Raw genomic sequence first — 27,278 nt, forward strand, 5'->3', positions numbered from 1 at the left:
AGGTGTATTGTCTAATATCAAGTCACTGACTGATGCCCTGCCTGTTCCAGATCATGTTTTTAGTCGTCCATTGATTAAGATGCTTACTCTTACTCTTTACTCTTTTTTACTTGTTTCAGTCATTTGACTGCGGCCATGCTGGAGCACCGCCTTTAGCCGAGCAGATCGACCCCAGGACTTATTCTTTGGAAACCTAGTACTTATTCTATCGGTCTCTTTTGCCGAACCGCTAAGTTACGGGAACGTAAACACACCAGCATCGGTTGTCAAGCGATGTTGGGGGGACAAACACAGACACACATACACAGACACACACACACACACACACACACACACACACACACACATATATATACATATATACGACGGGCTTCTTTCAGTTTTCCGTCTACCAAATCCACCCACAAGGCTTTGGTCGGCCCAAGGCTATAGTAGAAGACACTTGCCCAAGGTGCCATGCAGTGGGACTGAACCCGGAGCCATGTGGTTGGTAAACAAGCTACTTACCACACAGCCACTCCTATGCTTATGTGACTAAATTTTTTTTTTTTTTGTGTGTGTATGTGTTTTCTTATTCGTCTGGCACTCCCCTGCCAAGAAACAAATTCTGTGATGTGTTCTATTTTTAGAACCATCTAATGTGATCATGTCTGGACTAGATAACATGATCTTTTACTTTACACTATTGATATCTACACATTACTTTTTATATGCTTCTCTACCTGTTTAGTGGATATTTTCAATTTATCAGAATCATGGACTGTGTTCTCAGCATATCTAATATCAATGGAAAGAGTGTCAGTGAGTGCCAAACTTTTATTTAAGTTTTTAAGTTATCTCATGAAAAATTTTAAGATATTAAAAAGTTGAAGGATAGCATGCAACCTTTTCTCAGACCCATGTGTGCTCCAAATCAATCCATTAGATGGCTATTCTTGTCAGTTCAGTATTGTTGCATTGTCTTTATACTTCACACCATCTGAGGGTCTGCACCTGTTGCTGTCATCATCATCCACTTAGCCTTTCTCTAAATCATATTGAAAGAAGCTTTAAAGTTGATGAAGTCAAAGTATACACACTTGATGTTATTTTCAGTTATATATCTGTCCATAAAGTAGCATCAACTATTTTTCTCCTACCTTTTAAACTAATCTCTGTATTACACTTCTTTTGTTTTACTTTTCATTGTCAAGAAAAATGCTTTATTGATAAGAATGAAATCACTGTGCAGTTTGCAAGTTTTACTTGTAAACATATATATATTATTTCCAACATACAACAGTCTTTTGATGTCATTTCTATTTCCAATTTTAGAGGAGGGGGCTAATCAATTACATAAACCCCAGTGTTCTATTGGTACGTACTTATTTTATTGACTTTGAAAGGATGAAAGGCAAAGTTAACCTCGACAGAACTGAAATTCAGAACATAAAGCTAGAACAAATGTTACTTAGCATTTTGTCAAATGTGCTAACAATTCTTCCAGTTCACCACCTTTCTATTTCCATACTATATTGAATATTTTGTGGAACACTAACCATGTACTCCCAGCCTGCTTTTTTTACATGCACACACATGCACACACACAGACAAAGTTGTCCCTCAGCTTACATGGTAGATCATTTTCAAGAGTCACCTTGAAAATTAAAATTGTGTAAAATGAGGGAGATTTGTTCATAATTATATGAATTATAAAATAACAGCATGAACAAATTTTATACAATTATATTGAAATGAGGATAATAAACATGATTGCATGTGTATCTATGTAAATTAAAACAAAAATTAGCTAAGCAAAATCACTTAGAGTGGCCTGTGGCATGAATGTGAAACAACAAAGATGAATAAAGGTGTATTGACTCTGAATATCCTGTTGAAAATTTTTAAATCAATAGATCAGCTGTGTAATGGTTGAGCAAAAAATACCTAAAAAGGAATTTGTTTATTCAAATACTTATAGTATATTTACTTCTGGTCAGATTATTATGAAAATTTGATTAAATATTCCTCCTTTAGATCATAGAATGCATAACTTCCTTTAAAACAAATATAAAAATGAGTCTATATATCCACATTATCATATGTCCACTTTTCCAAGCTTAAACAACTTAGGTTAATCAAACTGTAGTGTAAAACATTAAAAACACAAACAATAGGTCTTACAGTCCAGAAAATTTACATTATTTCAAATAACTTATCAAAGAAATTTATACTGGAATGGCTGTGTGGTAAATAGCTTGCTTACCAACGACATGGTTCCAGGTTCAGTCCCACTGCGTGGCACCTTGGGTAAGTGTCTTCTACTGTAGTCTCAGGCCAACGAAAGCCTTGTGAGTGGATTAGGTAGAGGGAAACTGAAAGAAGCCTGTCATATATATATATTTATATATGTGTGTATATGTATGTGTGTTTGTGTTTGTCCCCCCCCCCCCCCCAACATCACTTAACAACCGATACTGGTGTATTTATATCCCCCGTAACTTAGTGGTTCAGCAAAAGAGTCTGATAGAATAAGTACCAGGCTTACAAAGAATAAGTCCTGGTGTCGATTTGCTCAACTAAAGGTGGTGCTCCAGCATGGCCACAGTCAAATGACTGAAACAAGTAGAAGAATAAAAGAATTAGCTTACAATGATTTATATGTGGGTGTAGATAAATATTTATCAATGATATATTGTTACAAAATGATATAACAGGATGAAAGTGTTATAATAGAATGAAAGTGACATCTAACTGCATGAAAACTGATACAGGGTATTGTATTGAATATTGGAGTATGATGTTGTCAGGAAGTTATTGCTTAAAGTAACATAAAATAACACAAAACTATTATGTTTAATATTGCCAAGAATGCATCCAAAACTAGATTTACTCTCCAGAAATTGGACATATTTCAGCCACAAAGAGTTGTTGAATATCTTCAAAGCACAAGTGCACTCAACCTTTTGAGTACTGATCATGAATCTTGTAGTGGATAGCTGCCACACTCATTCATTCTGAACTACATCTAAGCATAGAAAGGCCATGTGACTAATAGATAAACTTTCACTCACCAACATACTTAACCATAAACCAGCTGATATACTTCTCTCCAGCCTTTCTACTGATGCTACAGTGATCTTCCAAGGAAAAACCTTTTTTTTTTCCCCCTCACAAATCCATTTGATTTTTCCTTCCTTTGCACCTCTTCTCATAATCAACTCTTCCATTCTCCAAATCTCGTAAACATTTTTCTCAATCTTCCTTCTTAGAGTTGTAACTCTGAAATTCTTTTCCATCCCCTATGTTTTCCATTAGACATCAATTTGCAGAAGTTTAAGCTGAACATCAACCATATCAGCTCCCCATCTTTTTCATTAAAAAATTTTTTTTTTTTTTAATGGAATATTATGCCTTGAAGTGGTACAAAGTTAAAGCATCAAAATTGATATAGTTTTGAAAAGATAAAGTGTTTCTAATTTATGGATAGAACTGCAATGTCAAAGCAACAATTGTATAAGTTTGTCCATCTGTAGAATTTGTGAGCTGTTGGATAAAAAAATCACATTATTGTTTGTGCACCAATGAAACAGTATCCAATATACAATAGTCTTATATAAGGTTATTATAAATTAGATATGGCATAAATATTTTAGTGACATTCTTTTTAACTGTAAGTTCCCCTTAAAGCACACCAAATTTCAAGGTTGGGATCATGTATAAAAACCTGGCTTCATACTATATATTAAGCGGCTTTTGTTCTTAACTAGCAGTTACTTTATCCTGGTGAGAGTAATGTACATATACATGCACATGCATGTATATAGGGACATTTATATGTATGATTGTATGAACATATGTCAGTACAATTATACTTATGAGTAATACATGTGAGTACAATTATATTTATGAGTAATTATACTGCACAGTGTTTTACATCATGTAAAGCACATTGTAAAGCAATATTGCAGTATAATAGTGTGTAGTCACTATTATACTGATGTTGTTTTACACCACAGAATCACTTGCCTCCTGCTTGCAGCATGAACACAGCCTACCCAAGAGGAATTAATAATTGCTTTGTTTTCTTTGGAAAAACTACCTCCCAATAACACTACCTTCACTCACACACTGAAAAACTCCCTCCTTTGTATTTTACCTCCTTCCATTTCCACATAAACCATTGTGCCTTATTCTCCCTTCCTTACACATATACCTATATTACAAACTCACACACACCCCTGTATGTACATATACATTTCCCTATATACATGCATACACTTGGCCCTAAAACACTCACACACCTTTGCACCTTATCTTCATTTGCTGGTAAAACACTATCATGACTGTAAAACACCATTCCACTTTACTCACTCTCATTATTAATTTCACCATGCAGATTTCATTGCAAATAATACATTCATGGAACTTGTGTCATTCCCCACAAGTCATTCTGTCTCTGCTTGTTTTCGATGACGATCCACTGCCCAAAACATTGAACTTTGCTGTTTCTCACAGCATAAAATTCATTACCTTGCATTCTTGTTGCTTTTTTCCCTCTCTCCAGAAATGTACTATGACTTTTCATTTCCACATACTGACACACATCACTGAATTATCACTTTATTGAATTTATATTAAGTGTATATGTATTTATTTTCATGTTTATATTCTGTATTCAAATATCTGGCCTTGTTTTAAGATAATTCTGAGGTTAAAGCCCCAAGTGTAAGTGTATAAGCTTGACAACTAAATTATACATCATTGAGTCACATCAAGTTTGTTGTAATCAAAGGTCACCAGTCATGATGTGTAATCCAAGGCTAGATTGCATATAGTTTATGGATATTTGATCTTAGTTTGTAGATTTGATAATAGATACATGACACCTATAAATTTCAGAAGTGTATTTGCTTAACAAGTGTGATTGTGTGACTTTCTATTTTGACTTCTTGAGATTTATGCAAAACGTGAATATAACCACTTTTCCTATGTTACTCTCTCCCCTACTACACTCTCATCATATTTTGCCTTCTCACATCACCTTCCCTGAAATCATCACATCCACTCTCTCTCTATATTTCTCTCTCTCTATTTCTCTCTCTCTATTTCCTCTTCTATTCTATTCTCCTTCAATTATAGGAGCTCTTTATTTTTGTAAGTGGTTGACATTAGGAATGGCATCCAACCATAGAAAATTACATTGGAACATGAGACAATCCACCAACTCATCAGATCCTGTTAAACAAGTCAAACAATACCAGCATAGGAAAAGAAGTAGAAAGAAAGGAGATGGAATGTGAAAAGGGGGATTGGCAGATTAGGGACAGAGAAAAACTGAGGGAGAGCATGCAAGTTGGTCATAGCAAATCACAGTAGTGGAAACAAAAACAAGGATTGTGCATTGCATGTAAATAAGAAAAAAAGGCACAAAATGAGAACACTAGACACATGAAACAACTGGGAATATTTCCCTTCACTCTAAGGAATATACAGTATAGTCATCATCATTTAACAACAGCCAATCATTTCAGTCCTTTGTCATCTCATCTGTGAGGCTCAACAACGTGAGGTTGATCTTCACTACTTTTGTCCCACATCTCCCACAAGTTCCATTCACATTTAGCAATTAGCACTTCCTTGTGCAGCTGTCCTCATCCATACACATCACATGACCATACCAGTGTGTTGTCTCTCTTGCACTAACATCTGATACCACTTATGACCAAAATATATGTTGATAAATTCACACTAACTTCTAGGTTATCAATTCCTTGTCTATTGCATGGGCTTAGAGGGCATGGACATTAGCAATTTCCTAAGACAAAGCTCTAAGTTTTTCTATACAGCCTCTTGCCATTTATTGCACTTTTTTTGTCATCTCCTTTGGTTTTTCATCTTCCACAGTTTCCTTCTACTTAGAGTTTTTGATATTTCTTCACTCATATGTTATTATCCTTTACGTTACAGACCAACACAGTCATCTCTGAATTCTCTTATAACCAATTTATCTCTTAGCTCGTTCCCCTGCTCTCGCCCATGCTGCCGCACTTGCCCTTAACTCTCCAACACCACCCTCCTCACAGGCACCCATCATCGACCCTATGATATCACTGACTCCTTCACCTGCACTTCTAGCAACGTCATCTACTGCATCTCCTGCTCTCTTTGTCCTTCTCTATACATCTGTCAAACAGGACGCCACTTGGCTGACCGGTTTGCGGAAAACCTCCGAGACATCAGACTCGGCAATGACACATGTGTATGTATATATATATGTACATATATATAGATATATTTATATGTACATATGTATATATATGTATATATATGTATGTATATATATGTATGTATGTGTATATATATATATATGTGTGTGTGTGTGTGTGTATGTGTTTATATATATCTGTAGCTCTATATATATATGTATATATGTATATTTATATATGTGTGTATATATATGTATATTTATATATGTGTATATATATATATATATATATATATATATATATATATATATATATATATATGTATGTATGTATATATATGTATATATATATATATATACACATATATATTCATTGCCACTGCATGGCACCTTGGGCAAGTGTCTTCTACTATAGCCTCAGGCCGACCAAAGCCTTGTGAGTGAATTTGGTAGACGGAAACTGAAAGAAGCCCATCGTAAGATGCACCCAGTGCAAGCTATGGACACATAAGAGGTGCAGCAATATCAAAGGAAGGTTAACTAGGAAGTTAGTTTTTGTTTTCAGCAGATGTTCTGGAGCTATAAATACTGGGAATGTGCAGAAAACAACTTCTGCCACATTCCAGGGAGAAAAACTAGAAGTGGTTGATAGCTTCCGCTATCTTGGTGACCAAATTAGCAGTGTAGGTGGGTGCGCTGAAAGCGTAGCTGCTAGAATTAGAATAGCCTGGGCAAAGTTCAGAGAGCTCTTACCTCTGCTGGCGACAAAGGGTCTCTCTCTCAGAGTAAAAGGCAGATTGTATGACGCATGTGTACGAACAGCCATGCTTCATGGCAGTGAAGCATGAGCTGTGACTGCTAAGGACATGCGTAGGCTCGCAAGGAATGAAGCCAGTATGCTCCGATGGATGTGTAATGTCAGTGTGCATACTAGACAGAGTATCAGTACCTTGAGAGAAAAGTTGAACTTACGAAGCATCAGTTGTGGTGTGCAAGAGAGACGACTGCGCTGGTATGGTCATGTAGCGAGAATGGATGAGGATAGCTGTGTGAAAAAGTGCCACACCTTAGCAGTTAAGGGAACCTGTGGAAGAGGTAGGCCCAGGAAGACCTGGGATGAGGTGGTAAGGCACGACCTTCGAACATTGAGCCTCACCGAGGCGATGACTTCTGACCGAGACCTTTGGAAATATACTGTGCGCGAGAAGACCCGGCAAGCCAAGTGAGACCTAAATCTAAGGCCTAGCTAGTCCACATATGCGTACCTTCCTTCCTTCATTGGACATTAAATTCCACTTGTGAAGACCTGTTGAGGCAAGTGAAATAGAAATAGATCGTTGCCGTGCCCCTGAACTGGCTATTGTGCGGGGCCGTCGTAGCATTTTCGAGCGAGATCTTTGCCAGTGCTGCTGGACTGGCCCATGTGCGGGCAACACATGAAATCTTTCGAGCGGGATCGTTGCCAGTGCCCCTGGACTGGCTCATGTGCGGGCGACACATGAAATCTTTCGAGCGGGATCGTTGCCAGTGCCCCTGGACTGGCTCATGTGCGGGCGACACATGAAATCTTTCAAGCGAGATCGTTGCCGGTGCCCCTGGGCCGGCTCTTGTGCGGGTGACACATGAGGTTTTTCGAGCGAGATCGTTGCCGGTGCCCCTGGACTGGCTCATGTGCAGGCGACACATGAAATCTTTCAAGCGGGATCGTTGCCAGTGCCCCTGGACTGGCTCATGTGCGGGCGACACATGATATCTTTCAAGTGAGACCGTTGCTAGTGCCCCTGGACTGGCTCTCATGTGGGTGATACATGAAATGTTTCGAGCGGGATCGTTGCCAGTGCCCCTGGACTGGCTAATGTGCGGGCGACACATGAAATCTTTCGAGCGAGATCGCTGCCGGTGCCCCTGGACTGGCTCTTGTGCGGGTGACACATGAAATGTTTTGAGCGGGATCGTTGCCAGTGCCCCTGGACTGGCTCATGTGCAGGCAACACATGAAATCTTTCGAGCGGGATCGTTGCCAGTGCCCCTGGACTGGCTCATGTGCGGGCGACACATGAAATCTTTCGAGTGGGATCGTTGCCAGTGCCCCTGGACTGGCTCATGTGCGGGCGACACATGAAATATTTCGAGCGAGATCGTTGCCAGTGCCCCTGGACTGGCTCTTGTGCGGGTGACACATGAAATTATTCGAGTGAGTTCGTTGCCAGTGCCCCTGAACTGGCTCTTGTGTGGGACCGTCGTAGCATTTTTGAGCGGGATCGTTGCCAGTGCCCCTGGACTGGCTCATGTGCAGGCGACACATGAAATATTTCGAGCGAGATCGTTGCCAATGCCCCTGGACTGGCTCTTGTGCGGGTGACACATGAAATTATTCGAGTGAGTTCGTTGCCAGTGCCCCTGAACTGGCTCTTGTGTGGGACCGTCGTAGGATTTTTGAGCGAGATCGTTGCCAGTGCCCCTGGACTGGCTCATGTGCGGGCGACACATGAACTCTTTCGAGCGAGATCGTTGCCTGTGCCCCTGGGCTGGCTCTTGTGCGGGTGACACATGAGGTTTTCGAGCGAGATCGTTGCCGGTGCCGCTGGACTGGCTCATGTGCGGGCAACACATGAAATCTTTCGAGCGGGATCGTTGCCAGTGTCCCTGGACTGGCTCATGTGCAGGCGACACATGAAATCTTTCAAGCGGGATCGTTGCCAGTGCACCTGGACTGGCTCATGTGCGGGCGACACATGAAATATTTCGAGCGAGATCGTTGCCAGTGCCCCTGGACTGGCTCTTGTGCGGCTGACACATGAAATTATTCGAGTGAGTTCGTTGCCAGTGCCCCTGAACTGGCTCTTGTGTGGGACCGTCGTAGGATTTTTGAGCGAGATCGTTGCCAGTGCCCCTGGACTGGCTCATGTGCGGGCGACACATGAACTCTTTCGAGCGAGATCGTTGCCTGTGCCCCTGGGCTGGCTCTTGTGCGGGTGACACATGAGGTTTTCGAGCGAGATCGTTGCCGGTGCCGCTGGACTGGCTCATGTGCGGGCAACACATGAAATCTTTCGAGCGGGATCGTTGCCAGTGTCCCTGGACTGGCTCATGTGCAGGCGACACATGAAATCTTTCAAGCGGGATCGTTGCCAGTGCACCTGGACTGGCTCATGTGCGGGCGACACATGAAATATTTCGAGCGAGATCGTTGCCAGTGCCCCTGGACTGGCTCTTGTGCGGCTGACACATGAAATTATTCGAGTGAGTTCGTTGCCAGTGCCCCTGAACTGGCTCTTGTGTGGGACCGTCGTAGGATTTTTGAGCGAGATCGTTGCCAGTGCCCCTGGACTGGCTCATGTGCGGGCGACACATGAAATCTTTCGAGCGGGATCGCTGCCGGTGCCCCTGGACTGGCTCATATGCGGGCGACACATGAAATCTTTCAAGCAGGATCGTTGCCGGTGCCCCTGGATTGGCTCTTGTGCGGGTGACACATGAGGTTTTTCGAGCGAGATCGTTGCCAGTGCCCCTGGACTGGCTCTTGTGCGGGTGACACATGAAATTTCTTTGAGCGAGATCATTGCCAGTGCCCCTGGACTGGCTCATGTGCAGGCGAAACATGAAATCTTTCAAGCGGGATCGTTGCCAGTGCCCCTGGACTGGCTCATGTGCGGGCGACACATGATATCTTTCGAGTGAGACCGTTGCCAGTGCCCCTGGACTGGCTCTCATGCGGGTGATACATGAAATGTTTCGAGCGGGATCGTTGCCAGTGCCCCTGGACTGGCTAATGTGCGGGCGACACATGAAATCTTTCGAGCGAGATCGCTGCCGGTGCCCCTGGACTGGCTCTTGTGCGGGTGACACATGAAATGTTTTGAGCGGGATCGTTGCCAGTGCCCCTGGACTGGCTCATGTGCAGGCAACACATGAAATCTTTCGAGCGGGATCGTTGCCAGTGCCCCTGGACTGGCTCATGTGCGGGCGACACATGAAATATTTCGAGCGAGATCGTTGCCAGTGCCCCTGGACTGGCTCTTGTGCGGGTGACACATGAAATTATTCGAGTGAGTTCGTTGCCAGTGCCCCTGAACTGGCTCTTGTGTGGGACCGTCGTAGGATTTTTGAGCGGGATCGTTGCCAGTGCCCCTGGACTGGCTCATGTGCGGGCGACACATGAAATCTTTTGAGCGGAATCGTTGCCAGTGCCCCTGGACTGGCTCATGTGCGGGCGACACATGAAATATTTCGAGCGAGATCGTTGCCAGTGCCCCTGGACTGGCTCTTGTGCAGGTGACACATGAAATTATTCGAGTGAGTTCGTTGCCAGTGCCCCTGAACTGGCTCTTGTGTGGGACCGTCGTAGGATTTTTGAGCGAGATCGTTGCCAGTGCCCCTGGACTGGCTCATGTGCGGGCGACACATGAATTCTTTCGAGCGAGATCATTGCCTGTGCCCCTGGGCTGGCTCTTGTGCAGGTGACACATGAGGTTTTCGAGCGAGATCGTTGCCGGTGCCGCTGGACTGGCTCATGTGCGGGCAACACATGAAATCTTTCGAGCGGGATCGTTGCCAGTGCCCCTGGACTGGCTCATGTGCAGGCGACACATGAAATCTTTCAAGCGGGATCGTTGCCAGTGCACCTGGACTGGCTCATGTGCGGGCGACACATGAAATATTTCGAGCGAGATCGTTGCCAGTGCCCCTGGACTGGCTCTTGTGCGGCTGACACATGAAATTATTCGAGTGAGTTCGTTGCCAGTGCCCCTGAACTGGCTCTTGTGTGGGACCGTCGTAGGATTTTTGAGCGAGATCGTTGCCAGTGCCCCTGGACTGGCTCATGTGCGGGCGACACATGAAATCTTTTGACGGGATCGCTGCCGGTGCCCCTGGACTGGCTCATATGCGGGCGACACATGAAATCTTTCGAGCAGGATCGTTGCCGGTGCCCCTGGATTGGCTCTTGTGCAGGTGACACATGAGGTTTTTCGATCGAGATCGTTGCCAGTGCCCCTGGACTGGCTCTTGTGCGGGTGACACATGAAATTTCTTCGAGCGAGATCATTGCCTGTGCCCCTGGGCTGGCTCTTGTGCGGGTGACACATGAGGTTTCTCGAGCGAGATGAGCGTGGCCGTTGCCAGTACCACCTGACTGGCCTTCGTGCGGGTAACACGTAAAAAGCACCCACTACACTCTCTGAGTGGTTGGCGTTAGGACGGGCATCCAGCTGTAGAAACTCTGCCAAATCAGATTGGAGCCTGGTGTAGCCATCTGGTTTCACCAGTCCTCAGTCAAATCGTCCAACCCATGCTAGCATGGAAAGCGGACGTTAAACGACGACGTATGTGTGTGTATGTATTTATATGTGTATATGCATATATATTCATGTGTATATATATGTGTGTATGCATATATATATATATATATATATATATATATATATATACATGCACATATATATGAGTGTCTATATGAGTTTGTCCCCACAACATCCCTTGGCAACCAATACTGGTTTGTTTTATGTCCCCATAACTTAGTGGTTCGGTAAAAGAGACCGATAGAATAAGTACTAGGCTTACAAAGAATAAGTCCTGGGGCAGATTTGTTTGGGCCGAAGGCAGTGCTGCATCATGGCTACAGTCAGATGACTGAAACAAGTAAAAGAATAGAAATATATATGCAATTCTTAGCATTAAAAGACTCAGTTTTAAAAGTTTCAGTTTCATAAAATGTCCAAGGCACTTCTACTTATATATACTCTCTCTGTCACTCACTCTCTCTCTCTTTCTCTCTCTCATACACACACACACACACACACATGCTGAGTTATTTTAAGTTTTCTGTGAATTTCATGACAAATAATGCTTTTCAGGTTACTCAACCAAACTTTCCCATTTTATGTTTCAATTTCAGTTTGACATACTCCACTTCTTCACTCTAATACATCATTTACCACTGCTTTTTTTATATCCATTTCATACAGTTATTTTAATATATACTAGTGCTGGCATGCAACCTCAAAGATAGTGCATTGGTATACATATTCCTTTTTATTTTGACGTCTGTTTTTCTATGCTAGCGTGGGGCATTCTCCTACAGCTGGATGCCACCCTTCATGTTGCTAACCTTTACCTGTTTTTGATGTAAGTGAGCTCTTATTACACATGTCTTTGAAAGCCAGAGCTAGCTAATGATTTTTTGATAGGAGATGACAGCAAACGTCACCATTTGTAGCTCAGTAGGGATGAAGTTAAAATAATAGACAGAGAACACCACTGGAAAATACGAAAACTAAAAGAAGCAGCACATATGCTAGGACACAAGAACCTCCTAAACAGACCGAGTGCAGATACGAGTAGCATTTGGGAACCAGTATTAAAGAATGATATGAAAATATTAGATTTATAAGCCCTAAAATTCACTCCATAATTGCCCACAGGCATATGGTGTAGTTGTTAATAGTGCAGGCTACTAACCTCAAGATTCCAAGTTCGATTCCAAGCAGTGACCTGAATAATAATAATAATAATAACAGCAAAAAATATCTTAGGAATGAGAACCCAGGTTCGAAATTCCCCCAAGACTGGAGGGTATATCAGCTGAAACGTTGTGTTAACAACAAACAAGATGAGGACAACATCCATCAAATGTAAATAATGATTAAACTGTTGTATTAATATATGAGACAGACAGGCCTAAAGCAAATTTAGTATAGAGAGGATGTGTCATTTGATGAGGTCATGAATGGCACCAAAAGGACTTGACAGACTTAGTTGACTGATTGACTGACCAAATGGTTAATCAAACAAATAGTTTATTAGTTAAATGGTTAACCAAGTGACTAATAGTAATAAAGGATTAAAATAGAACCTGTGTGTATTTATTATTGGCATAATGACCCTCCTGAGATACAAAATGTTTTTAATACCAGTTGATTATCCTAGGTCAAACTTACTAGAACAACATAAACAAAAATGGTCCAGGCAATCACAATAACTTTAGTTTCTAATTCTGCATCATAAATACAATATAACGTGTTTTCTTCAAAAAGCAATATATGACATGTAGTAAGCAATATTATTGTGATAGTACAAATAAAACGACTCGATGGAACAGGTTTATCACAAAACAAATAAAATATTTAAAATTTGGCAAAATATGTCCCAATTCTATGAGATTTAAAATTATAGCTAAAAGACAAAAATTATCATCATCATCATCATCATCATCGTTTAACGTCCACTTTCCATGCTAGCATGGGTTGGACGATTTGATTGAGGACTGGTGAACCAGATGACTACACCAGGCTCCAATCTAATTTGGCAGAGTTTCTACAGCTGGATGCCCTTCCTAACGCCAACCACTCAGAGAGTGTAGTGGGTGCTTTTACATGTCACCCGCACGAAGGCCAGTCAGGCGGTACTGGCAACGGCCATGCTCAAAATGTTTTATATAACATTATTTAATAACAAAGTTATCTCTTTGCTTTAATATATAAAACCCAGTATCTTGTGATTGAAAATGTCTGCTTTTACCTGTAAATGGATATATGTCTTTTTATTTAGAGTTGCCAGTGGCAGCAAAACATATTTTTTTTGTATAATTAACGTATTTCTGTTTATCATAATTTTTCTCAAATATTGGTTTCAAATTTTAGCACAAGACCAGCAATTTTAGGGGAGGGGATAAGTCATTTACATTGACCCCAGTATTCAACTGGTACTTAATTTATTGACCTTGAAAGGATAAAAGGTAAAGTTGACCTCGGCAGAATGGATGAAAACCCACTAAACACTTTGCCTGGCGTGCTAATAATTCTGGCAGCTCACCAACTTAAATAATTTCTCTCAAATATCAACATGCAGAACACTCTTATCTGCCTAGAAGTTACTGTCATAGAAATATAGCTAAATATATATTTGCCAATTGAATACAATAACTATGATATTGCCAGAAATTTAGGAGACTAGTTCAGAAAGGTTTAAAAAATTTTAAGAATCTAGCATTTTCTATGGATACAACTTGCAGTATATTCAGAATGTTTATTTAATAGATGCATTAGATTTGCTTGATAGATACATTTTGTAAAACAGTATCCCACATGTTTCTAGTGTACATGTGTGGTATATGTGAATTTTTGTGCACCTTCATTCTACAAATTTATTTTCCATTCAATATCAAAATTAATGGGATTTTTCCTCCAAATGTATCCTGATAAAATTTGTTTTATTAGATTTGAAGACACTGCAAAGTGAACAGGTTGTGTAGTACCATTTCTTGAATAGATTAGATGTCAAACCTATATCTGATGTTACCTTATTAGTTTTAATAATAACTTCATACACAGTCTCTTTCATGTTCCAAATGCATTTGAGCAGGCAATGAAATATTTTGTACCTGCACACACCAATTGCATTGGTATGTGCTATTACAAAATATTCTATCATGGTTAAAATTATGCTCATATAACTTCCTTCTATTTGTGTTGGTTAAAGTACTGGGTGTAGAAGGATATCAAACATTTACAGAATTTCTATTCATGGATCTCTTTTTATGATTGAGTGAAAATATTTGTTTAGGTTTGAAAAATATTTAAGCTATGGGTGTCACTACTTGTTTGGGGGATTATACCAGGTAATTCTGTTTTCTATTAATGTTTTAGTTGCCTCAATAAGTTTAAGCCAACCTATGTTAGCATAGGAAAAGCAGACGTAAAAATTATGATCACACACACACACAGAAATAAAAGAACGGAAGTACTGGTATCACATTTACTCCTTGGTTACAGCTGTTTCTACAACATGCCAGTGTTATATATATATATATATATATATATATATATATATATAAGGTTTTTAAACTTTTAAATTTTCATATTCAAAAGAGACAGAGACTTCAAATTCGATATATCGATTTATTCACCACTCTATGTTAACATTTCTGTGCCAAACTTATCCAGTGACTGGTCCATTGGATTTAGACGTTTGGCACTTCTTCAGGAGTGGTTACCTTTCGAACAAAACACGAAAAAACACATACATATACATACACATACATATATACATATACATATATACATATATACACATACATATATACACATACATATATATATAATTTATATATAGGGAGAAATGATGGTTTTTTTTCCTTTTATGAGGTTTTTTCATGCTAACTACTTGATAAATTGTTATAAAGACTTTATCCTATTATTGAATTATATATATATATATATATATATATATATATATATATATATATATATATATATATATATATGATGGACTCTCCTGTCGAAGATGACATATGAGCATTCAGCTTTTGCCGAACAACCTGCACAAATGATTTGTTTATAGTGATCAAATGTCCATTCCACATGTTAACTCACTCTCTCCATCAAATCGACGTTGTCTGAACAGGTGTGCTGTGTACCGCATGTCAGGTGTCAAAGTGATCATAAAGCAGTGTGAGAAGTGTTTTGCTCAAGAACACAACTTACCTACTCAGTCTAGGAATTGAAATCACAATTGCTAAATCATAAGTACAACACCCTAACCACTAGGCTATGTGCCCTCATGCACACACCATCATCATCATCATCATTTAACATCCTTTTTCCTTGCTGGCATGGGTCGCATAGTTCAACAAGGCCTGATGAGCCAGAGGACTGTGTTAAACTCCAGTATCTACTTTGGCATGGTTTCTACAGATGGATGCTCTTCCTAATGTCAAATACTTTACAGAGTATACTGAGTGCTTTTATATGGTATTGGCACTAGTGAAGTTATGGAGTAACATGCAATATAAGACTGATAAGGGAGTAGGTAGTAGTAATGAAGAAGTTGACTTTATGCTAAGTAATGATGGGGGTACAGGAACAGATATCTTGCTGCAAGGGATACAGCGTTATCCCAGTAGGAAAAGAAGAAGGATATGTATCTATATATGTGGCTATTTTGTAATTTGTTGCGATTCCCAGTGAGCCTAAATATGTGTGGACATGAATCCATTACATTTATTTATTCATAACCCATACTATATTGGTACTGTTGAAATTATTATCTGGCCATCAACTTTGTACCATCATGTAAATGAGTTATTAGTCACATTTTCAAATAAGTTATCTGCTACTATCATAGCAGTTTAGGAAGGTAAAGTGAGAAAGTCCTTATGAATTGCTAAATAAACAACAAAGCAGGTTAGCTTGATCATCTTTTCAAACTGCTGAAATCATTCTGTGGACTTAATTTCACAATGCCTTGAAAGACATATAGAATGGTATGTGTGCATGTGATGTGCACATGTGCAGCATATATATACCTGAAATCCCAGTGAAAATTAATATTTTTATAAATTCTTAATCTGCCTGGATTACTGCTCACAGCTATGGTCACCCACCGGTGTGAAATTAACAGCGGACCTTGAAGCAATCCAGAGAAGATTCACAAAGAAGATTGTCTCTTTGCAACAGCTCAGCTACTGGGAAAGGCTGAAACAGCTAAGACTCTACTCCCTGGAGAGAAGGCGGGAGAGGTATGCAGTAATATACATCTGGAAGATCCTGGAAGGAATTGTGCCAAATTTTGGCATTGAAAGCTACACCAATGCCAGAACAGGACGACACTGCATAGTGCCAAAGATCCCAGCAATGCCATCGCGCTTCAGGACCAGTTACTGCAACAGTTTGGGTTTCAAGGGCCCACAGCTTTTTAATACCCTCCCAAAGAGCCTGAGGAACCTGCACAAAGTAGATGTAGAGGTTTTTAAATCAAAGCTGGACCTCTTCCTGTCGAGAGTCCCAGATGAACCTACCTCACGGCAGGAAGGGGCAAATGAGGGTAGCTACATCAAACTCCATTCTTCACCAAATGCCACGTATTGGAGGAGGCTCTCAATAATAAAAGTGTAGCAAAACAGCGGTGCATCAGCATGGCTGCAGCTCTCAGCTGAAACTATAAAAAAAAATAATAAATAACAACCCCAAAACAAACATCTGTACATATATATGTGTATACATATGTGTGTGGGGGGTTACTTTTCGGTTAAGGTAAGATTAATAAAACAAGTACTCCAGCCGATTAGAGATAAATATTGCTTAATATACACTATATGTTTATGAGCTACTAATAATTTCATACACTGGAGATGTTGTCTAGATAAGTTTTAATAACATACCCAATGTTTCCAAGCAATCTCTGAGCATGAAGGTTGCTTGGAGACACTAGGAATGTTATTAAAACCTGTCTAAACATCTTCAATGTATGAAACTATTAGTAGCTCACAACTATATGTTGTGTACATTAAACTTTATATATGTGTATATATATCTTTGGCGTTAGGAAGGGCATTGGTGTTAGGAAGGGCATCCAGCTGTAGAAACTCTGCCAAAGCAGGTTGGAGCCTGGTGTCGTCTCCTGGTCCACCAGTCCTCAGTCAAATCGTCCAACCCATGCTAGCATGGAAAGCGGACGTTAAACGACGATGATGATGATGATATACCTGGCTTCAGGTTCAGTCCCAAGTGTCTTCTACTAAAGTTACTGCTGACCAGTCAAAGTTTTGCCAGTGGATTTGGTTTACAAAAATGAAAAGCGCCTACCTTATGTATGTGTGTTTATATTCCCATGTCTTGGCATTGCATAATAGTTGTAAAAGAGTGTCACCATCATACAAGTGAAGTCCTTTATTTCCAGTCTTCTGTGAAAGCATGTCTGCCCATGAGGAAATATTAGCTTGCTTATAAACAGAAGAGCATTAGCAATAGGATAGGTATCAAACAATAGAAAATCTGCCTCAAAAAATTCCATCTAATCCTTGCGATCATTGAAATGTAGATGTTGATGATAATGAGGATATATATATATATATATATATATATATATATATATATATATATATGCCTGCATGTGTGTGTGTGTGTGTGTGTGTGTGTGTGTGTGTGTGTGTGTGTGTGTGTGTGTGTGTGTGTGTGTATACATATATACATACACTCATACATAATATACATTGTTAAATAGAACAATGTTCACCTCCATTTACCATATTTTACTGTAGAATAAAAGGTCTACTTGATCAAGTTTTTTTTTTCCTTTATGCTAATCTACAACAGATATTTCATTGTCTTAAAGAAATTAACTGACATCCAAATTCATAAAACTGTATGATGTTGCAAATTACATGTCTGATAATTAGAGCAAACAATTCTGTGTAGTTGTTCTTGTAAACTCAGTTAATAGATAAAACATTAGAACTTGGAGGTGGGGCTCAGGCTGTTACTATAGCTTTGTTGAGAAACACTGTTGTGTATGTGCACAAACCTGTCATGTAGTTACAGTTTAAAGTGAAACCTAATCTAAAATGAAAATCAAAACATCAGCTGTTTTTACTCACACAGATGAGTGGGTGTATATGTGTGTTTATGCATGTGTGTGTGTATATATATGTTTAGTGAATATGTGTTATAATTTATACTTGTGCCATATAAATGTCTCATCCTTTTGTAAGTTTTATTCCTAATGAGTGCTACGTCCACTAAGATCAACTGTAACACACACACCTACTTTCTAAGAAAATTATTCAAAATGGTATCACTTTCATTTTCAACAGGACATATAGTTTCTCTTTAGTTTTCTCATGAAGCCAAAATCTGTGTTCAAAATATAAATTTAAGGAAACTGAGGTTGTTGTTTCTCTTTCTACCACTATAACTAATAACTGTTGGATAAATTGCTAAAACAAATACCACTTAACACAAGTATTACACAACATGAAACAAAAAGATGGTTTGTTAATCTTTGGGAAACTTGTGAATATAATGTTTTTATAAATCTGGTGTTCCATTGTTTTTGCTGTAAAATTCTCAGTTATTTTTTTTTCTTTTTGCATTTTAATGTATTGTTTTTTGTATATCCTTTTACTTAGCTTCTTTTGTTATATGTTGCAGTGCTAGATGCTGAAAAAAAATATTTTCAAATTGTTATTCATATTTTGTTGTCTTGTATAAACTAACAATGAAATATATTTTTATTTCCCCTACCCAGTTCAGTAATTCACTACATCATGTATTAAATGTCAGTGGTTCTTAAAATTCAGATAGAGGCATAACTATCAGAGTTAATGGTTCCTTCACTTCATTGGGAAGTTTTCAGATTTGAGGTCAAATCTCAGATTTCATGGCTTCATAAAATACTGATTGTATTGGCTCTGAGCTGTACAATGAACCGTCCAATCCATGCCAACATGAAAAACATACGATGAAAGGAAGTTAATAATTGATTGTTTTAGGACAATTCGAGTAATATATATTCTCTAAAATAGTAGACTATCAGCTATATTGTTTGAAACCTTTACTTTCAGACTCCTAATGCACATGGTCATTGCTATTCAGTCTAGATTTTGTTTTGATATATTCTTGTTGTTGCTGTTGTTATTTCTTCATTTCACAAAGTAGTAGTTAAATAGATTACTTGGTGCTTTATAATCAAAGGTATCTATCAATATGTAACAAGCCCAATTAACTTTTAGATGGGGCCAATAGAACTCAACTCCTCTTGTAGCCTTACCTGTAGAAGTCTATGGAGTACTCATCAGTTTTATAGTAATGCTATTACTTATTACATTGAGAAAGATATCATGAAATAAAAATTTTGTGGTATCTGCTTACAACAAAATAAACTGAGATTTCCAAAGTTTAATGCTTTAGCTATGGATTCAGTGTGGTGGGTACAACACCATTGGCCTCTAAAATGGTTGTTCCTTTCTGATACATTAAAATAAGTTAAAATTATTAATCTTGTTGATGTTGTTGTAATAGATTAAATGAAATCAATTTCTATTTTGTTTATTAATATTTCTGATCATAATTCCCTCTTGTTTTTATTACAGCCAACCAACATTGACATGGACTTGTATGGAAATACTCCTCATAGCTCTGACCACATGCTACCTTCTGATATCTATTGTATGGTACCATCTCCTACTACTTTCAGTCCAAACTCTCCACATATGTATGAACAGGAAAAAGACGACCTGTCTCTACTCCCTCAACTTGAAATTCAAAATTTACCGACAACTGGAAACCAAACTCAGAATTCAGTCAACATGGAAGAATTTGATCTGAAGCCTCATTTTGAAAACAATGCTGATAGCTTCATTGTGAAACCCAGATTTGAAGTTGTACCAAATTCCCCTGCTTCACAATTTACAACAGACACCATATGGAATGATGGCAAAGACTTTCACGAATTCTTGCAAATGGAAAAGACTGACTCTGGGCCAACTTTAGCAGAACTGAATTTTGGTGACTACCACATTGATGATTTTACATGTGATGAAATCTCTTATGTTACCAGTAATAATGAAATTGTCCCTAGTAATGGCACTGCTAATGTTGGTACTGCTAACAACAGTAATGCCACTACCACTAATACTGGTAATAATATCACTTCTACTGTCCACTCAAGGATGAAGAATTTGCAGTCTGATTTCTTAGCTACCCCCATATCAAAGAATAACCGTTCCGAACTGCAAACGTCCACTACACTTCAACAGAACTGGGATGAAAATCCTGCACCTCCTACTCTTGGAGGAATGAGAGTTCAGGCGTCTTTTAATGCTTCTTCCACAAAATCTTCTCAGATATTCAAACCACTCAAACAAAACCACATGGCACCATCATGTACCATTACCTGTGATACAGATAGCAATAAGAGCAAAGCAGCTCTCAAATTGTTTGATGGCAATGGCTCTGTACCAAACAAGCTTTTAAAATATGAGGACTTTTCTACTGGAGATTGCAGTCATAAACCAGTGGACAGTGACATAGATGTCTCTTCTTCAAATGTTCATTTACAACAGTTACTTTGCAGCAACCAACCATCACTGCAACCTGAATCTGAAATGTCAATGCAAGCCCACAAATCCCAGCCAATCACTTCACATTTTCCACCGTCAGTTCAGACACAGCCCCAACAGATGGCTTCATTGTCATGTCAGACAGTACCACAGGCCCCCCTGAAAACCCAGCAGAGTAGTGTGACACCAGTTGAGACAGTCTCTAGCTGTGATATGACAATCTCTCGAAATGATACAACTTCTCACTCAGAAACCATGGATGAGAAATGGGAACAGATTAAAAAGCTTTTACACAAAGAAGATTCCCCTAAAAGTATAAAGAGGGAGCGCATAAGTAAGTCACTATTTAATATGGTGTACAATAATTTATCTTATCAAATATATTTTCTGATCATTTTCATATACTCTCTTCCTATTTCTTATTTCATTATTTATATTAACTCTTTAAAAAATGTCTGAACTATTTCATTCCAGATGTTTCATGGCTTACTTCTATTCAGGCTACCAATCAATCATTAATTTATCACAATTCTTTATCGTTTTCTTGTTCATCCTTGTCAGCCTGTTATGCCTCCTGTGCCTTTTGTTTATTGTAAGCATCATCAAAGATTTTTAATTTCAAAATGATTTCTCTTCTGCCTTGGGTGAGACTCTTCTTCAATATTTTAATATGTATGTTAGTGTAAGTGTACACATATGAATGTGTGTATGTGTCTGCAAAGTACATTCCATATAATGGCTAAGCATGCTCTTTTATATAAGGGATATATTATCTCCACCTCAACCTGTTCATTCCCCTGTGTCTTAGCTCAGCACTCCCTCTGAGTGAGAATTATCTTTTAAACCCAGTATAAAATACTTTGTTCAATGGTATCTCCCTAGAACTTCATTACTCTGGAAATACTTTTCCCTCAAATGCAATTGGTTACAATTCTGATAGGGCTGTAACCTCTGGAACTAATTCTTCTTCTTCTTAAAAACAATATATATATATATATATATATATATATATATGTATATATATATATATATAAAGATTTCTGTTTGACAGTTTAAAGTCTCCACCTGAGTACATATCTTGTAACTAGGCAAATAAATGATTCAGTTAATGAAGAAAGAGGATTATAATATTATCATCAAAAATTGAAATCTTAGAAAGATAAACTTAACTGATGTGATGAACTATGAAGTAATTTATTTTAAAAATGAAGGAAGTAAAAATAGAAAATAAGAGTAGGAAAAGAATAAAGTTCAAGAAAGCTGAGTTAACCTTTAAGCTTTCAGATTATCTGTCAAAGATAATGCTTATTTATTTACATTGTTTTGAATTAATCATGCATTATCTTGTAGTTTCAAGATTTCAATGATGTGATTGTTTATTTTTAGAATGACATTGTAAATTAGGTGTGATAGGCCAGATTTGGCTGTTTTGAACATGAAACAGGTAGAATATTTTGCTCAGGTATGGCCAGTTTAAATGTTAAAGGGTTAAATGAATTTGGTATTTTTTTAGTTTGCTTCAACTTTTCTCTATGTTGGCTTCATTATTGATAACAGCTGAGCAAAAAATCCAAAGTGCAATGATTGCTAGACTGAAAGGATTCATACAATTCTATATATTTACTATAGATAGGTTGAAACTTTAGATGATCATTTAAATAACTACATCCAAGAGGTGAGCTCCTTTGTGAGGTATATTTGTAAAATATGCACGTGTATCAAGTTGTATTGCTTTTGTGTTGTTTTTTTTCCAGTTGTCCTAACTCCACAGTTTCTCAGGTAGTTTTATTGGGATAATTTTGTATCATTATCTGAAAAATATAAAGCAATTAATTTTCATTAAACCTGTTAAGCAGCTTCTTGATTTCTGTGATATGAACACTGCTTATGTTCTATACTTCAGACATGTACTTATCAAGAGGGCTGATCTCTATTTGTTTAAGATTAGATAAGTTATATTGGAATAATTTTTGAAAATCTTTCACATTAAATGTCTCATCTGGTTTGCTTCTTTTAATAAACCTTTCAGCTGCATTTGGAATAATATATGGTACTCCAATATATAGTCTGTAATAGGTATCTTGCTACTTGTTCTCTCTCTCTCTCTCTCTCTCTCTCTATCTGGCTCCCTGTGCCGCTGGACTGGCTCCCATGCAGGTGGCACGTAAAATATACCATTTTGAGCGTGGCCGTTGCCAGTACCACCTGACTGGCCTTCGTGCCGGTGGCACGTAAAAGCACCCACTACACTCTCGGAGTGGTTGGCATTAGGAAGGGCATCCAGCTGTAGAAACTCTGCCAAATCAGATTGGAGCCTGGTGTAGCCATCTGGTTCACCAGTCCTCAGTCAAATCGTCCAACCCATGCTAGCATGGAAAGCGGATGTTAAACGTTGATGATGATATATATATATATATATATATATATATATATATATATATATAACACTAGGTGTCAAAGATATGTAATTTGCAAAATAATGTTAATTGGCCTGCATTGACTTGCTTTCAATCTTTGTATGTGACAATGTTTTGTTTTGTTTTTATGCATTGAATACTAGTATGGGTCAAAGAGATTAAATCACAAATGTAAGTCAAATCTCATAACATTACCTTGCACAGTTATACTTATTAAATAAGAAATGATTTTGAAGGCAGGAAAGTTAGAGTATTTGATGCCGTATACAGCAGTGAAGATATAATACAACAAGTACATAGGAGAGGCTTAAGCCATTAACTTAATTCCATTAACCACTTAGGATTTTTCCAGCTGTCATTGGATAGTATTGTATAAGTAGAAAATGATCATTTCAAAATGGTTACAGCTGTTACAAATGACTCATGCACATTAGTATGACAATGTTAAATTTTCAACTTCATTATCATCATCATTTAACGTCTGTTTTCCATGCTGGCATGGTTGGACAGTTTGACTGAGGGACTGAGGACTGGCAAGCCATTAGGCTGCACCAGGCTCCAATCTAATCTGGCAAGGTTTCTACAGCTGGATGCCCTTCCTAACACCAACCACTCTGAGAGTGTAGTGGGTGCTTTTTACATAATTAATATTAATGGTGTGGTTAGACTTCTGTTTGAGCTGATTTATTCACAAAGAATGTGTAGAAAATATGAAGGCAAGAGACAAAAAAAAAAAATTATGTCTAATAGATTTCTTTTATCTTCTTTGTACCACCAGAAGAATAGACTTATACAATCCTTAGTGGTTTGATAACTCAGTGCAGTTCAACAGCATGTGCTCACTTACAAAAGTTAGAGATTACAGGTTTTAATATTAATTCATGTAGAGAAAACTTGCTATTTTCATTTATGAAATGCATAAAAAAAGTTCACTTAAATATGTTGCAGAAGCAGTAGTATAAATATGTTCTTCAAAGAAAATTCTTTTGGGCCCAAATGCATTGTAAATAGAAAAGGTGATGAAATAAAAGAAGGAAAGTCAACATATATGGTGTGTAACTTTGTAGAATAGAGATATTGTAAATTGATGCCTTATTCAGCTAGAACATGTCTCATTAAGACTAACTTTCCTTTCTGGCTGAATTATAGAGGGAAGAGAGACTACCTGCTGTTGCTGATGTCTGTAATGAAAAAGTGATAAAACTTATAGTTCGCTTCTGGTTGAACTCGCTACAAAGTGTTGATGAGCTTGAAAGCACATTCTGCTAAGATAAAAAGACAGAGCACTTTGAGTTCCTGTTTATGTAACTAGTGCCTGACCAAGAGGTACTGTGTTCATATTGACCCAATAAACAGCTGAAAAATGTTGAATGACTAAAACTTCATTTGGTTGCATGAGAGTTGCGACAACTCATTTTCAGCCAATGGACTATTTCATTAGTACATCATCAAGAGTGTTTTGTTTCTTTTAGATTAGGTAGAAATTGTATCATTTTATATTTTTCAAGTCAATTTGTAATCCACATGCCATATTCTTAACAATACCAGATTAAGAATATTAGATCTTTTTCTTTTCGTGTAGTGTAGTGTAGTGTAATATTTTAAAAACTGATTTTATTATCCACACTAGTTTACTTATACTTGAAAAATGTATTTAACTAATAAATTAGGAAAAGTAAACAGAATTTTATTTTTACTAATTACTGAAGTAAGTGGTAACTACATATTGGAGATATTTATTTAACTGTACTCTCATAGTTAAGATGTTAGCTATTTGTGTAACTAGGTTCTGTAGCTATGAGTTGGGAGAAAAATGTTGCAGTAACATTCCTTTCAAAGTTAATGTCACTTAACTAGATTTGATATAGAGGATGTGGCTCTGTGAGAGGGTTTTGAAGCTTTTCTTTTTTATTATGTTTTTTTTTTTATATATATAATCTAGTGTAAGGAATGAGGAAGGGAAATTCCATTCTAGACTGGGTGTGTAGGAACAGTTAGGTAAATTCAATACAAACTTAATTCACTTTGATTCAGATAAAAAAAACTTCAATCTACTCTGAAACAAATGGAGGCAACTGAAAGCAGTGAAGACCTCATTTTGTCTTGCAGGATACAAAATAACCTCACTAGAACAAGTACTGCAATAAAATTCTTTGTAAAGTGATTAGTATTGGGAAGGGCATCCAGCTGTAGAAACTATGCCAAAATCAAACATAAAAGCCCTATTGTCCCACTCCCACTGAAATGTGTAGGAGGGCAGTAACAACAAACATAAACTTACTTGGTATATGACAACCTGGCCAAGTTGTGCTAGCTTGGAAAGCGGATATAAAAAGAGGATAACATAAGACTATCTGTAATTATTAGCAATTACTACTAACTTGACTTAGTTTTCTAAGCATGCCTGCCAGAACACCTTAGAGCGAAGGAGTGGGTGAAAGCAATAATAGGTAAATATAATGCTTATTTTTAACTAAATAATTAAAAACATTAATTAAGAATACTACTAGAAAAATCTTCATTAATTATTAGCTTATCTTAACTTATCTGAGTCCTTTATTTCCATCCTTGCAATGGAGATAGAGAAATGCTGATGTGTTATGAACCACTAACGAAAAACACCTGAATCTCCTGCACAATTCAGAAATAGAAATACGGAGTGAGAAAGGAGATATTTAGGTGATAGAGAGACTGGAGAGATGAGAGAGACTAAATGTGAGTTTTGAGTTGTAGCAATAAAAACATAAAGAGAAAGGATTAACATTCTCGATAAAGCTGAAATAAATCATTTTGTGTTGTCATTTTGAGAGTTTTATTTGCTGAAACAAGTGGCTTGTCAACTGGTGATCTATGGGGACACGACTCTATTTCTTTTGCAGTTAGCAGTTATTTCCCTTCATTTTCTTTGAATCGGTCTGTTTTAGTATTCTGTTAATTTCATTGTTTGTATCATGTTTTTGTTGAATCTTCTTGAAAATTTATGTCCTTTGGGAAATTTTTGTTACCTCAGGAGAGAAAGCATCCCACTATACAGGATTTTACATTGATATTAAATAAGAGATTAAAGTAGATTATGTTCTTTGAATGAAACAGATTCTGTTGATAGGTGAGTACTTTTTGAGCCTTTATATTTACTGCATGTGAGTGTCCGGCCAACCTGTCTACAGCAGTTGCAGAGTAGTTTCGTCTGAGGAGAGAGAACTTATTCACTTGGTAGATGTTTCAATTCTTCAAGTATAAACAGTGGCTGACTGCTAGGCCTCCATTTCAGATTTGAAACTAGCACCTTAAGTTTATTTTCAGGTTCAACCAGCAGTTTTACAGCCTCCAATGATGATCATGACTCCAATGATGGTGATATGTCAGATGATTCCTCTGATTATGAAATTGAGGATTATATATCTGATCCAGGTAAGCATATTTCATCTTTTACATTCTATTCAAGTTACTATTATTTTTATTGACTTATGTATGATTATCAATATATATATATATATATATATATATATATATCTTCATAAATCTGAAAGGGAAGCAGTAGAGTAATTAGATAAAGACAGTTAAGACCGGTTTATGGAGCTACCCTGGGTTTCACAATCATAAAGCACCTAGACTGGCCTTAACTATCTTTATTTAAATATATATATTTGTTTAGCAATAAATGAATTTTATTGAACAAAAACCTAAGCAGATGTGTCACCAAAACTCCAAGGAGAATATAAATATATTTAATTTTTATTCTATAATTCATCAAATGACATAATATCATTTTTAAGTTGATAGTAGTTTATGAGTAAATGGCTATAAACTGGAGCAGTTATTTGGTGATAGTGTTTGG

The 27,278-nt window shown here is 37.8% G+C and overlaps 1 protein-coding gene across 3 annotated transcripts in view; it reads left to right on the forward strand.

Moving 5' to 3' along the window:
• LOC106875976 (uncharacterized) overlaps positions 1-27,278 on the forward strand; it is a 133,719-nt gene that overhangs the window by 99,823 nt on the left and 6,618 nt on the right. For 2 of the 3 annotated variants that reach the window (XM_089347345.1, XM_089347346.1), the window contains 2 exons: positions 20,055-21,357; positions 26,744-26,851. In XM_089347345.1, coding sequence (XP_089203471.1) covers positions 20,055-21,357; positions 26,744-26,851 — 1,411 coding nt within the window. Of the gene's footprint in view, positions 1-18,820; positions 18,953-20,054; positions 21,358-26,743; positions 26,852-27,278 lie in introns of those variants that run through there. The other variant, XM_089347347.1, reaches the window with a different exon arrangement.

Source organism: Octopus bimaculoides, chromosome 2 (genome assembly GCF_046866305.1).
Source record: "Octopus bimaculoides isolate indiv1 chromosome 2, ASM4686630v1, whole genome shotgun sequence".
NCBI classification, from domain to species: domain Eukaryota; kingdom Metazoa; phylum Mollusca; class Cephalopoda; order Octopoda; family Octopodidae; genus Octopus; species Octopus bimaculoides.